Below are 13058 nucleotides of genomic sequence, written 5' to 3'. Positions count from 1 at the left end.
TGACTGGCTGTGTTACCTGGGACTCAGGCAGAGCCACTTAGTGGCAGAGTTTGGAAGAGATCACCTATGCCAGAAGGTCTTCACATGGGTTCCATGTGTTTAAAAGCTACAGGCACTCACTGAAAGTATAGGTAATTCATCATAATTAGGTGCATTTGTTTTTCTGAGAGGGTCTAAAGTTTTCATCACACACTCAGAAGAGTCTGACTCCAAAACATTAAGAACCGCTTCATCTAAATCACCTGCTCCAACTTCCTGTTTACTCTGGGAATTTCCTGCTAAGCATCCTCCACAACGGATCATCCTTTCTCACCTTAACTACCCCCAGTGACAGAGACTTCATGACTTTCTGAGGTACTTGTAATTAGAAAATCATTTCATCTCTTAGGGCTCCCATCTTCCTAATGGATGGGACGGGTAATGGTCCCCACTCCCCACCACCTACCACACACAAGATTGTGGTGAAACAACAGGCATAAAAACACCCTGCAGATGAAAAATACTTTACAAACAGAAGAGGGTCTAATGTATTCTTATCATGTATCACATAGTATTAAACCTCTAGGTTCATTTGGATCCCTGTCATCCAAACTCAGTCTGACCTAGTATCTGGCTCATCATTATTTTTAACAACAAAAATAATAATAACAAGTAACATTTGGCCTTAGCAACTCTCAACAAACCTCAGAAGAAACTGTCAGCCCCACTTGTTAATTCTGGTTCCTTCTCCTCCAGCCGGCGATGGGGGCCACCCTCCTTGCTTTCCTATAACCTCCTCGGCAGCACCCAGGGAACCCCTGAGGGATAACAGTAGGGATGCAAAACCCCTACAGCCCTGTCCCAAGTTCCTTCAGAAAATATTTACCATGGCTAGAACCATGAGGCATAGAAGGGAGGGGAAGGAAGACCCGGAAGGGAAGAAGGAATATGCGCAGATGTGGCCCTGCCCGTAAGATTACCACAGCTGTCTACAGTTTAAATCAGTGTTACTAAGAGCAAGCAGTGACACATGAAGGTCACAACCAGCATGTTCATAAAAAGGAATCATTTAAAATTAAGATTAAAATATATCTCATGTTAGTGAGGGAAAGTATTATTTCAGGAAACTTTCACTTCAAAATACTTCATATAAATTTTTGAATATATATATGTGTACACTAGATTGTGATATAAACTGTAGTTCTTAATGTGAAATACAGTGAGGGGAAAAATGTTTGGGAACCACTGGTTAAAGTCCCCAACACCCACATGGAGACCACTTTCCAGCATCTTGAGTTCCAAAGACGTGCATTTCCTTCCGTGACTGATGTTACCACAGCCTGACAGCTGGAGGATGATGAGAAAAACAAAGCACAACGAAAGTTTGCCAGGCGATACTCAAATACTCAGCTATTATAGAATCTGTTTGACATGGAAATTGATCCCCCTGCCTAGACAGCAAGCAAATCATTTATTAATAAAGCCCAGTTCCGCCCTAATGAAGTGGGTTTAATATTTGATATGTCAATAATTACTTCGTGCATTTTTAATAAAGGTGATAACAAACATTGTTTCTGAATCAAAAAGATTTTCTCAAATGTCTGCAAAGAGAGTTCCCTGAGCTTGTGAGTAATTCAACCACAGGGAGATTAATGGAAGTAAGCCACTACTACAAACAATCTTTTAGGTTTCTGGATAAGACCTAGAAAGGTATAATGGACACCTTAAAAAATATGACATTTGTTCCAAAAATACATTTCCATCTTTCTCATCTACATTTTAATATGATTATCACCTCTTCTCACACAGTTAAATGTCTGTGCTTTTTTTTTTTTTTTTTGTAAAAGTGCTATTAAATCTGATAGTAGGAGATTTAAACCAACAACTGATTTCTATTTTTAAGCAAATTGAAAATACATATGAGCTCTCTGAATTAGACTTTTGTGGGGTTTTTTTTTTTTTATTTGTTTTGTTTTTTAGACTGGGTCCTTTAATTCACATAGAAATGCTGCAGTTTAGATAATTTAGGTAATTGTTGCTTGTTAGGACAGACATAATAATTAAAGGCTCTGTAAGAAATATGAGAACATTAGCCACTTACAGCTATGTTGTGTAAACAGAGTATCTTATTTATCTTGAATCATCTGCCTTATGCCCACGGGGATAAGGTGATACATGTTACCCAGTACATAAGAAAGATGACAATGGGGAATTGTTGCCAAATTATTCTGCCTCACGCTTGGAGCCTTACCTGAACACCCATTACCTTCGAGAATATTTAGAAGATGCAAACTTAGTTTGATGAATTCCTGTTGTATTGGGATCAAAGTCTCTAAAGGGAAAGTCACAATGGCAGAGGAAATCTGGCACAAAGAGACCAACGGGCACTGATGAGGGAAATGACAATGTACCACACCCGCTCACCCTGCTCTCAGATGCAGAACTAAGCCTGCCCTCACTCCCTGTCTCAGGGAACGTAACGCAGTGTGTGTGGTTCCCAGCAGCTTGCCCATCTCCTCACTATTCTTCTCAGCCCAGACTGACAACCCTTTTCAATATATGGATTTGGATATGTCTGCATGTCAACAACAGGCAGAGGAGGTTAGATAGCAATTGATTCTTGATTGGAGTAAATTTATAAAAAGCATTCCGGCAGGGCCCAGAGGCAAACACCCACTGATTCCTCTGTGCCAGGGAAACGTGGAAAGTTCCACTTATTTGGATTTTGTGATCTTTCAATAGGAGATGGGCAGATTTCTCACTTTAATTGACTGACACTTGCTATCTAATCAGTGCAAAATCATATTACATTGTAATACATATGGCAGGAATAAACTACTACTGAAGACAACTCTTTTTAGAGCCCTTCAAACGCTTTAGTTTTCCTTCACATAAAGTACGTAGTGCTCCCTTTTAAGTCATTTCCCTATTATTTAAGAATTTCTAGGAAATATTACACAATGGTATATTCAGATTTTTTAATTAATATTTAATATTCTATAATTTGAACTTTTTACTAAATCATGCTAGCCTTCCCCTAGTTGGCCCAAATGGTGAGAGTTTGCTCTGTTTTTTTACTAGATTTTTTCCCTTTGCTGTTTAGAGGGTGTTCATCATGCACTCACTTACATATGTCTCTGGAATATTCAGAAGGTTCAACAGGCAGTGATTTGAATTCTCAGTGAAGTTACTTTGAAAGGAAGGGAAATGTTTTCATGTGACTTATTTTTAGCACTTGTGCCCTCATCTCCAATTGGAACATGTTTGTCCCCAATTCTGAAGCTCCTTCCCTATGCGGCGCTTGACACACCGAGAGTCGTGGGGTGGGCTGGTGGTGAGACAGGAAGTGACTGGCAGGGAGGTGGGGCTTGAGGCAGGAAGGTCATCTGCAGTGTGATCCCAGCCCACAGCCCTATGTCCCGGGTCATGACACCACCCTTTTGGCAGCCTAGATTGTGGTCTGACAAGAGTGACCACCAAGGCCATCCATTCCAATGCTGTCTCCTCTGGTTCCAGATAAGATTGAAGATGAGCTGGAGATGACCATGGTTTGCCATCGGCCTGAGGGGCTGGAGCAGCTTGAGGCCCAGACCAACTTCACCAAGAGGGAGCTGCAAGTCCTTTATCGAGGCTTCAAAAATGTAAGACCTATGCAGCCTGGCGGGGACTGGGTGGGATCTCGCACTTGGGGCTAAGCTTTCTAAAATGCCTAAAACCTGTTGCTGTCAAGTCAATGACAACTCATGGTGACCTCATGTGTGTCAGAATAGAACCGTGCTCCATAAAGTTTTCAGTGCCTGATTTTTCAGAAGTAGATCACCAGGCCTTTCTTCTGAGGCACATCTGGGTGGACTTGGGCCTCCAGTCTTTCAGTTAGCAGTCGAACGCTAACTGTTTGCACCACCCAGAGACTCCCCCAAATGCAAAGGGGGCCCATCAGGGAACTTTCCCATACATGCAGTTGTACAAGGAAGGGCAGATCTGTAGGGGGGACACAAGAGCAATATCACCTGATTAGAAAGAAAGGCTTGAGCAAAGAAGAGGAAACCTCAGGAGATGTAAACTGGACAACTGCCCAGAGACTTCACAGAGTGGCACAACTTTGGAGAATTCACCCTAGCTCAGGCTCTAGCCTTATCATAACACAGTGCACCCAAAATGATTCAGGTCTTCTGACTAATGCTAACCAAGCTCACAGAGACTCATATGTGAGCTGACTGCCAGTGTATTAATTTACAACGGGAAGTAGAACTGACAGCAGAACAAGACCCTCCTCATGCTTGCCAGCACCTTCCTCTTTGTCTGAGCTACATGGGAAGCCATGTGATCAGAAGACAGGGAATTAGTTGGCCCATTGTTTCTTCATATACATTAATACATTTCTATCTTCTCGGGCCAACTTTCAAGCTCTCAGATCCAATCCTGAGTATTGATTTTTTTTTTTTTTAATTTAACTTTCAAAAAACAAACAAACCCACTGCCATGGAGCTGATTCTGACTCAGTGACCCTATAGGACAGAGTAGAACTGCCCTATAGGGTTTCCAAGGCTATAAATCTTTATGGAAGCAGACTGCCACATCTTTCTCCCGTGGAGCGGCTGGTGGGTTTGAACCACCAACCTTTTGGTTAGCAGCCGAGTGCTTTAACCACTGTGCCACCAAATCCTGGGGTGGGGTAGTGTGGAAGAAGGTGCTCACCATCTCCTCTCCCCAGAGGCAGAGCTTGATGAAGTCCAAACTGCCTACACCCTCTATGCTCTCCAAGGTGCTGCCAGTAAGGATTCCAACAGCTGGAAGTTATCTGACAAGAACAGGGATCCCTCTGCCTCCCCACAGTAGCCTTGATTGCACTTGTCTTGTGCCTAGTTTCCTACCTGTAGGACTTCTTTTCTTCCAATTGTGCAGAGGCAGTGTTATCAGCTGGCCACTGGGTTGGAGCAGGGTCCTGCGGGAAGGTGGCCCAGGATGGACAGTGGGCTAAGAGGGACCAGCATCCAGAAAAGGGAGGAAACTTACATTGATTGGCATCTACCATGAGCTCACTACCACATCAGTTCCCATATAAAACCTCATGATAGCCTTGTGGGGAAAGTACTGTAGCCCCATTCTACAGCTAAGGACATTGAGGATCAGAGACTGACTTGCCCAAAGCCACACAGCTTGGAAGTGGCTGAGCCGGAATCCAAACCCAGGTCTTTCTAATCCCAAAGCCCAGACTCTTTCCAATCCCAAAGCCCAGACTCTTTCCACGTCATGGTGCCTATTCTCTGATGATGTTTCATCATTTTGTAAAGCAGCTTCCATCTTAAGGTTGTGCCACCTCCCGACCACTCACCTGGAGATATGCGAAATTTCACAGGTTGTTGTCTAGCCCCTGCCCACAGGGATCACGAGGAACCCTAGACCCCAAGGATGGGTGCAGCCCACTGTGGCTAGAACAGGTCCTCAGATATCTCCACTGACTCTCTCCATCACACAGGAGTGCCCCAGCGGTGTGGTCAATGAAGAAACATTCAAACAGATCTATGCTCAGTTTTTCCCTCATGGAGGTAAGTCTGACCTATTAGAAGACATTGCCTAGCTCCCTCTCTGGTGGGCATCCTTCCCTTCTTCCAGCACCAAGTCCAGTCTTCTTACTATCTGCCTCCTCCTCATGGTAGGGGAGAACCTGGAACAGGATATCTTTTTTATCACAACAAGATGCAAATTTCTCTAAAGCTTTAGGAGAGAAGAGCTCTGAAAAGGGACCCTCTCCAAGAGAGGGAGAAAGATGGATAAAGCAATATTATAAATTCTCAGAAGAGTTCAATACAGTGGGTATTGATATCCCTGATGGGGCAACTGAGTTTCAGACAGATTAAGCAATTTACTCCAGATCACAATCACACAGCTAGTGAGGGGCAGAGCCAGGATGAGATCCTATAAGTGTGGGATGTGTGATACAAAGCTTGGACATGTTAGCTCCACCATTGTGCCAAATACTCCCATTCTTTTCCTTAAAAAGCTGAGACAAACTGGATTTTATTAAAAGAACTTTAGTAAGTAACAGAGACTACAAAAATAAACTAATCCAAAAAGATGCAGGAAGCATAAAATTGTCCTTATAAAGCTAGACTATTGAGGGTGCCAGGCCCACAGCACCTGCTCTGTGCCCTGCCTGACTCCTGCAGGAATCTACTATGGCACCCTGGGTCCAGGACACATCACTGGATCTTTCTGTGGCCTCCATGTGTCACATGCCACCTCCCTTCCTGCCCCAGGAACTATCTCCTGCACACCCAGACCTTCTCCCTGGGCCCTGACAAAATGGAGACTCAGTCATCCCAAACACTTCTTGGGCCTTGTTTCTTCTGGGCCCCTCAGCAGCAGCAGGTGGCCTCCCCAGGTGTGTGACCTACTGAAGAGACAGGGGAGAAGGGACGGTGGGCAGTTTTGTCCCATGCATGCCCACAGAACCAGAGTTCATTGAGTTCTCTTGAGTGGCTGTTTATTGAGTTTTGATGACATGTCAAGCACTGCTGTAGTTTAACATTCTTTTGTAAAAATTTCAAGAGATAGGTCTTGCTATGTCCGATTTTACCGAGAAGGGAAAGTAAAGCTCAGAGAGGCTGAGTTAGATGCTTGTGATCACACAACTATGTAGTTACAGAGCTGTGATCCAGCCAGGTCTGTCTGTTCCCACGTGAGTGCTCATCCCATGAGGGTGCACTGCCTCTCAGAAGAACATATTATCCAGTCAATCACCAAACCCTCCATCCCCCAAAAACTACACACATGGAGAAGCGGAAGAGGCTTTCTCCCTGGATGGTTGGATGGAGGGAGAAACAAGGACTTGTCTCGGCTCTTGCTAGAACTTCCCATCTACACCCCAGGAGAGCCGGACAAAGCCCAGTTCATGCCAGCAGGTTCTTCCACTCCCTAATTTTCTGCTCTCTACCATCACAGTATCACCCTCCTCTCTTTCTTGTTGGGATCGGGCCTCTGTTGTTAAATGATCTCTCCCTTCTAGAAGTCCCTGCTCCCATCACCTGCCCTGCCCTCTCTCCCTGCAGATGCCAGCACCTATGCCCATTACCTCTTCAATGCCTTCGACACCACCCAGACAGGCTCCGTGAAGTTTGAGGTAGGCTTGTCTCCTGGACCCACCTGGAGGAGTCTCCAGGTTCCCCGTCACTTCTCCCTCTAAACCGTGGGGCACTGTGGGAAGGGTTGGATCATCAAATGCTCTCAGTCAAGACAAGGAAACCTCTATCATTTAGTAAACATTTCCTGAAGCTATGCAGAAGAAGAAGCAACTGCTTCCTCACTTCCAGGAACTCAGGGACTCAAGGGACTAATAATAACAGTTTAATAGCTCACATGTCCACTGAGCTTACCATGCAGCAGGGTCTGTACTCAGTGCTTTGAATATATTAACTCAATTACTTCTCACAATAACCCTGGGATGTAGGGTTCTGTATCTGTTACCATTTTACAGCAGAAGAAAGTAAGGCAAAAAGAGATTGAGTGGTTTCCCCAAGGTCAAACAGATAGTGAGTGGCAAAGAAGGGATCTGAACTCAGGCCATATGTTTCCAGAGTCCATGTTCTTAGATACGAGACTCTACTGACACTCATATGACAAAGCCAAAATTAATTGCAGCAATGCGACAAGGCAATAGCAGAGGAGGCTGCGTTTATCTGTGTCTGGAGGTGTCAGCACACACACATACACACACACACACACACCCCTCCATTCTTCCTCCAGGGTGTGCCTGCCAAAAATGGGGCAAGAGGTGGGGATGGCAGGGGGTACCTCTTCACTGAGCTCGGCCATAGCCTTCAGGGGACGAGAAGATAGGGTTGATACCGTCCTGGTAGTAGCAATCACAAAGTGGGGCTCAAGGACAGAGCTTACCCTACTTAATGGCTGTGTGGTTAACATCCCTTGTGCCTTTTTCACTTCTCAGGACTTTGTGACTGCTCTGTCGATCCTACTGAGAGGAACTGTCCATGAGAAGCTCAGGTGGACATTTAATTTGTATGACATCAATAAAGACGGATACATAAATAAAGAGGTAAATGCATGGAGGCTGGGAGCATGAGAGAGCCACAGTTAAAGAGGAAACAGCCCAGATATGAGGACAGAAGTGTATGAATGAGGATGGATCTGCTCTGGGGCTAGCAGAGCTGGTTCCTGGCAAAATGAAAAAGGCCACCTTTAACCACCCCCACTGCCCTACCCTGCCCTTGTCCCCAGTTCTTAAGCGCTGATTAAGCAGATCCATTCTCCCTGGGGTGTAAATGACTGGTTTTAGTGTAAAGAGTTACCCTTCCCAGGGAAACCTGCAGTTTAACAGGTTAATAATCACAAGTTAAAGCTCAAAGCTGGAATTGCAGGCATCACCCAGAAGAGACAAGGGAGATTTCTGAGGAGGCTTACCGTTTGCAGTCGAGTCGACTCTGACTCATGGTGACCCAGTGTGTGTCCAAGTAGAACTGTGGAAAACAGGGTTTTCAGTTGCTGATTTTTCAGAATAGGTCACAAAGCCTTTCTTCTGAGGTGCCCCTGGGTGGACTTGAACCTCCAACCTTTCGGTCAGCAGCCAATTGTGTTAACTGTTTGCACCATCCAGGGACTTTTTTTGAGGAGGAGGCCACTAAAAATGTATAATACTGGCCCCACTTATTTTGCCTAATAAAAATCACAGAAAGCTATGAGGGAAGGCACAAGCACCTTTACAGAAATCCTCACAAACCATAACTGAGTCTTCATGACTAGATACTTTCAGAGTATCAAAGCACCCGTGGTGCCTAACCACTAAAATACCTGCAGGTCTCTCTCTAAACTCACCTTGGTGTCTACTGTCTCCATGGAGGCTTGAATTTAACATCCTTAACACTCCCACAAGAGCCCTGGTGGTGCAGTGGTTAAGCGCTTGGCTGCTCACCAAAAGGTTGGCAGTTCAAACCCACCAGCCACTCCACAGGAGAAAAGATGCGGCAGTCTGCTTCGCATAAGAGTACAGCCTTGGAAACCCAATGGGGAAGTTTTACCCTGTCCTATAGAGTTGCTATGAGTTGGAATCGACTTGACAGCAGTGGGTTTGGTTTGGAACACTCCCAGTTCCTGAGCTCTTATGTGCCAGGCCCAGTGCTGGGGATTACGTGCAAATGTCAGCTCTAATGTCACCTCAGCCCTGAGAGGTTCTCACCTTACAGAGAGAAAACTGAAGCTCAGAGAGCTTACCTAACTTTCAGTCCTCATTCATCCAGTCATGTATTTATTTGCTCGACACATATTTCAGGGCTTATGAGGTATTCTGGGTGCTGGAGGTAAAGTGGTGAACAATCAGATGAGGCCCCATGCTCATGGAGAAGGGTAAAGAGATGGATAATAAACCGGCAAATGTAAATCAACAGGTAGAGGGTATTTTGGCAGGAAGGTCAGCAAAGGCCTCTCTGAGAAGGTGTTACTATACTGGAACACCTCGCCATTGTGATCTGGGGACCATCGCTGACTCACTCAGCACTTACCGGGCTCCTACCCCGTGGTAGGCACTGTGCCCAAAGCAGGGACCAGAGCAAGGCCGGATCACGGTCTTGGGAAAACAGGTCTATAAACCAAACATAAAAACAACTTAATTGTTTTAATAGATATGTTCTGAGCACCTACTCCATGTCAGGAAGCATTGAAAGATTGGAAAGAAAACATGGCAGGATTTGGAACTTCTCTACAACCCCCCTCCCCCCATCAGCCAAGAAATAGTAATTATTCTCTGTACAGGAAGGGATCTTTTGGCTACAAAGAAGAGAAAATAATCAGTACAAACCAGCTTAAGTTTAGAGATTCCGCGGAAAGATATAGGGAGTCTAATGGAACATCTTTAATGCCCATTGAAACTAGAAAGTTGTTAGTCTCTTCTCTCCATCTCCTTCTCTCTCCTCTTCTCTCTTTCCTCCCCCTCCTCCAGCAATGTCTGGGATCAAGATGGCCACACCTTTCTTGACAGGGATGGCAGGTTCAAGTTTCCAGCAACTAGGTGGTGATGGGGGAGCCCAAGAGGAGGTTTTAGTTTATAGGATAACCATTCTCCGTCAGTCTCTCCCAGTCTTCTCTAGGTCTCTGTTACAGTCTATGTCTCTGTCTTCCTCAGTTGCTCTTCTCTTTTTGTGTCTGTGTGTTTCTGTTTCTCCGCTATCCTTCATCTCCTTTCTCCTCTGTCCTCTCCCCTCCCCTCCTCTCCTCTCCTCTCTTCTTTCTCTCCCTTCCTCCCAGCATTGCTCTCATCTCCTCTACTCTCTGTTCACCTGCTCCATTCTACTCTTTGCACACCAGATTCCTCTGAAACTGGCTTGCCCACGACACGGATTCTGGCCCCAACTCCTCTAGACTTAAGAGTTCCAGGGTTCTACCTTTCTGATTATAGGATCTGTGTGTCTTCACTCAAACTTCCCAAAAGAGAAACACTGAATAGCTCAGCTTTGGTCAGATGTCCTCCTCTGTAACAATCAGTTGTGGCCACAGGGACAAGCCACCTGGTACAAACACAGCCACCCAGGCCCAACCACTCAAAGGAATTATGGAGTAGGGAGAGAGTTTTCCAAAAAAGGGGTGTGAGTTGACATCTCAGTCATCTAGTGCTGCTCTAACAGAAGTACCACAAGTGGATGGCTTTAACAAAGAGAAGTTTATTTCTTCACAGTCCAGTAGGTTACAAGTCCAAATTCAGGGCGTCAGCTCCAGGGGAACGCTTTTTCCGTTGGCTCTGGAGGAAGGTCCATGTCATCAATCTTCCTTTGATCTGGGAGCTTCTCTGCGCAGGAACCTCAGGTCCAAAGGACACGCTCTGCTCCCTGCACTGCTTTCTTGGTGGTATGAGGTTCCCATGTGTCTCTGCTCACTTCTCTATTTTATATCTCAAAAGAGATTGCATTAAGACACCAATCTTGTCAACCTTGTCGCTATAACCTCATCACAGTGATAGAATTTACAACACATAAGATCACATATAATCTCATCATAGTGATACAATTTATAACACATAAGGAAATCACATCAGATAACACAATCATACAATACTGGGAATCGTGACCCAGCAAAACTGACAGATATTTTTGGGGGACACAACTCAATCCATGACAGCTGATCAGGACTCAAATATGCATGCTTATCCATCTATGGTGTCCAAGTAACAGCACAGAACCCACATGGTGAAATTCTTTCTTCTTAGGATCATAAAATGAGATTAAAAAGTGGGTGAGAAATGAAGCTAAGGAGATGGATTGAGAAGATGAGACTAAGAGAATGGTTCCAGGAATGTCAAGATGATCTAGAATATATGCTGAGCCATTCGGCTGAGAGAGAGAAGGAAGCCGTGTAATTTGTGTAATTTGAAAAGCAACAAAGGCTACCCTGGCCCAAATATCTCCCTCATTGTCCCAAACTTGAAATTTTACCCTCACATTTTACCCTTTACTTTTCTCTTAATGAAAATTTAGTATTATGTAGGCTTTTCTGTTAATATGCATTTACCTTCTGGAATGATATAACATTATTCTTATCAGCTATAAACGTTGAGAATAGCCATTCTTAATATACTTTGATAAAAAAGACGTCCTTAGACCCTAGTCCTAGAAGGTTCTGATTCAGTATGTTTAGGGTGGACATGAGCACTGATCTTTTTAACAAGTGCCCCAGTCTGTGGAACCATTGATCTAGAGGGCCCTAAGGATAATCCTGGTTTTCCATCATTTTTCTTAGCTGAAAACAGCAACAGAATCTGTCAGGATTTTTAAATCTCTAAGTCAGAACATTAGCTAGAGAGAAATAGATAGCTGCCCTCAAGTTGACACCAACTTATGGTGACCTTATGTACAACAGAACAAAATGCTGCCCAGTCCTGTGTCATCCTCATGATCATTGGTATGTTCGAGTCCATTGTTGCAGCTATGTGCCAATCCATCTCACCGAGGGTCTCCCTGGCCCTTGTTGGTCCTCTTCTTCACCAAACACCATGTCTTCCTCTAACGACTAATCCCTCCTAATGACATCTTCCTCTAACTACTGATCCCTCCTAATGACGTTTTCCTCTAAGGACTGATCCCTCCAAAGCAAGCAAGTTGGACAATGTTCTGTTGTGATCCTTAAGTTTTTCATTGGCTAATTTTCAGAAGTAGATTATCAGGTCTTTCGTCCAAGTCTGTCTTAGCCTGGAAGCTCTGTTGAAACCTGTCCACCATGGGTGACCCTGTTGGTATTTGAAATACTGGTGGCATATCTTCCAGCATCATAGAAGCACACAAGCCAGTACAGTACAACAAACTGACAGACAGTGGTGGTAAGCCAGAACATTAACATTTCTTTAATTCAGAATAACACTTCCTTTGCCTTAAGTCCATGGATTAAGGATGCCACACATAACTCCTCTGGGGAGGTGGCCCAAGAAAAGGTATCATACCCAAGAGCTTCTGAAGGCAATGAGAATTTCCACTGCCCTCTCTCTAGGAGTAGATTCCCAAAAAGAACAGAAAATAGCCCCTTCAACTTGCTTTCTAACGCTCTTTCATCAACCCTCTCATTGGCAAAGGGGACAAAGAGCTCCAAATTTTCACTTAAGAAGAGCTTGAGCTCGTGGTCCCCACACTGTGTGCTTCCATGTCCCCTCTCCAGGAGATGATAGACATTGTCAAGGCAATCTATGACATGATGGGGAAATACACATATCCTGTGCTCAAAGAGGACACTCCAAGGCAGCACGTGGACATCTTCTTCCAGGTACGCCTGCCCACCCTGTGCATGAGAGCTTTAAGCCCAACTTAGACCAATTAGCCCACAAGCATCTGAATAAGTGGTTTATGTCCAACCCTGTGCTAAGCACTGCAGGGAACAGAAAAGAATTAGAAGATATATTGTCCTCAAGGAATAGTTCATCTAGTTCAGCAGACAAATATACACTACAGAAGAAAAGAGGGAAGTAAATAATCAAGCGTAAGTGGTATAGTGTGGTCTCTGAGTTCCACAGAAATTCTTGAGGATTCAGAGTAAACAAAGAAGACTTCATCAAGCACATCTGTGGAGGTGTTAAGCATTTATGCTTG

The 13058-nt window shown here is 44.6% G+C and overlaps 1 protein-coding gene across 3 annotated transcripts in view; it reads left to right on the top strand.

Moving 5' to 3' along the window:
* Nucleotides 1-13058, top strand: part of KCNIP1 (potassium voltage-gated channel interacting protein 1) — a 532042-nt gene that overhangs the window by 514189 nt on the left and 4795 nt on the right. For 2 of the 3 annotated variants that reach the window (XM_004371208.2, XM_004371209.1), the window contains exons 2-6: nt 3496-3620; nt 5459-5528; nt 7032-7102; nt 7928-8035; nt 12631-12735. In XM_004371208.2, coding sequence (XP_004371265.1) covers nt 3496-3620; nt 5459-5528; nt 7032-7102; nt 7928-8035; nt 12631-12735 — 479 coding nt within the window. Of the gene's footprint in view, nt 1-3495; nt 3621-5428; nt 5529-7031; nt 7103-7927; nt 8036-12630; nt 12736-13058 lie in introns of those variants that run through there. The other variant, XM_012560114.2, reaches the window with a different exon arrangement.

The sequence above is a fragment of the Trichechus manatus genome, unplaced genomic scaffold (assembly GCF_000243295.1).
Source record: "Trichechus manatus latirostris isolate Lorelei unplaced genomic scaffold, TriManLat1.0 scaffold00011, whole genome shotgun sequence".
Taxonomy (NCBI): domain Eukaryota; kingdom Metazoa; phylum Chordata; class Mammalia; order Sirenia; family Trichechidae; genus Trichechus; species Trichechus manatus.
This window is presented reverse-complemented; position numbering and strand designations above follow the sequence as displayed.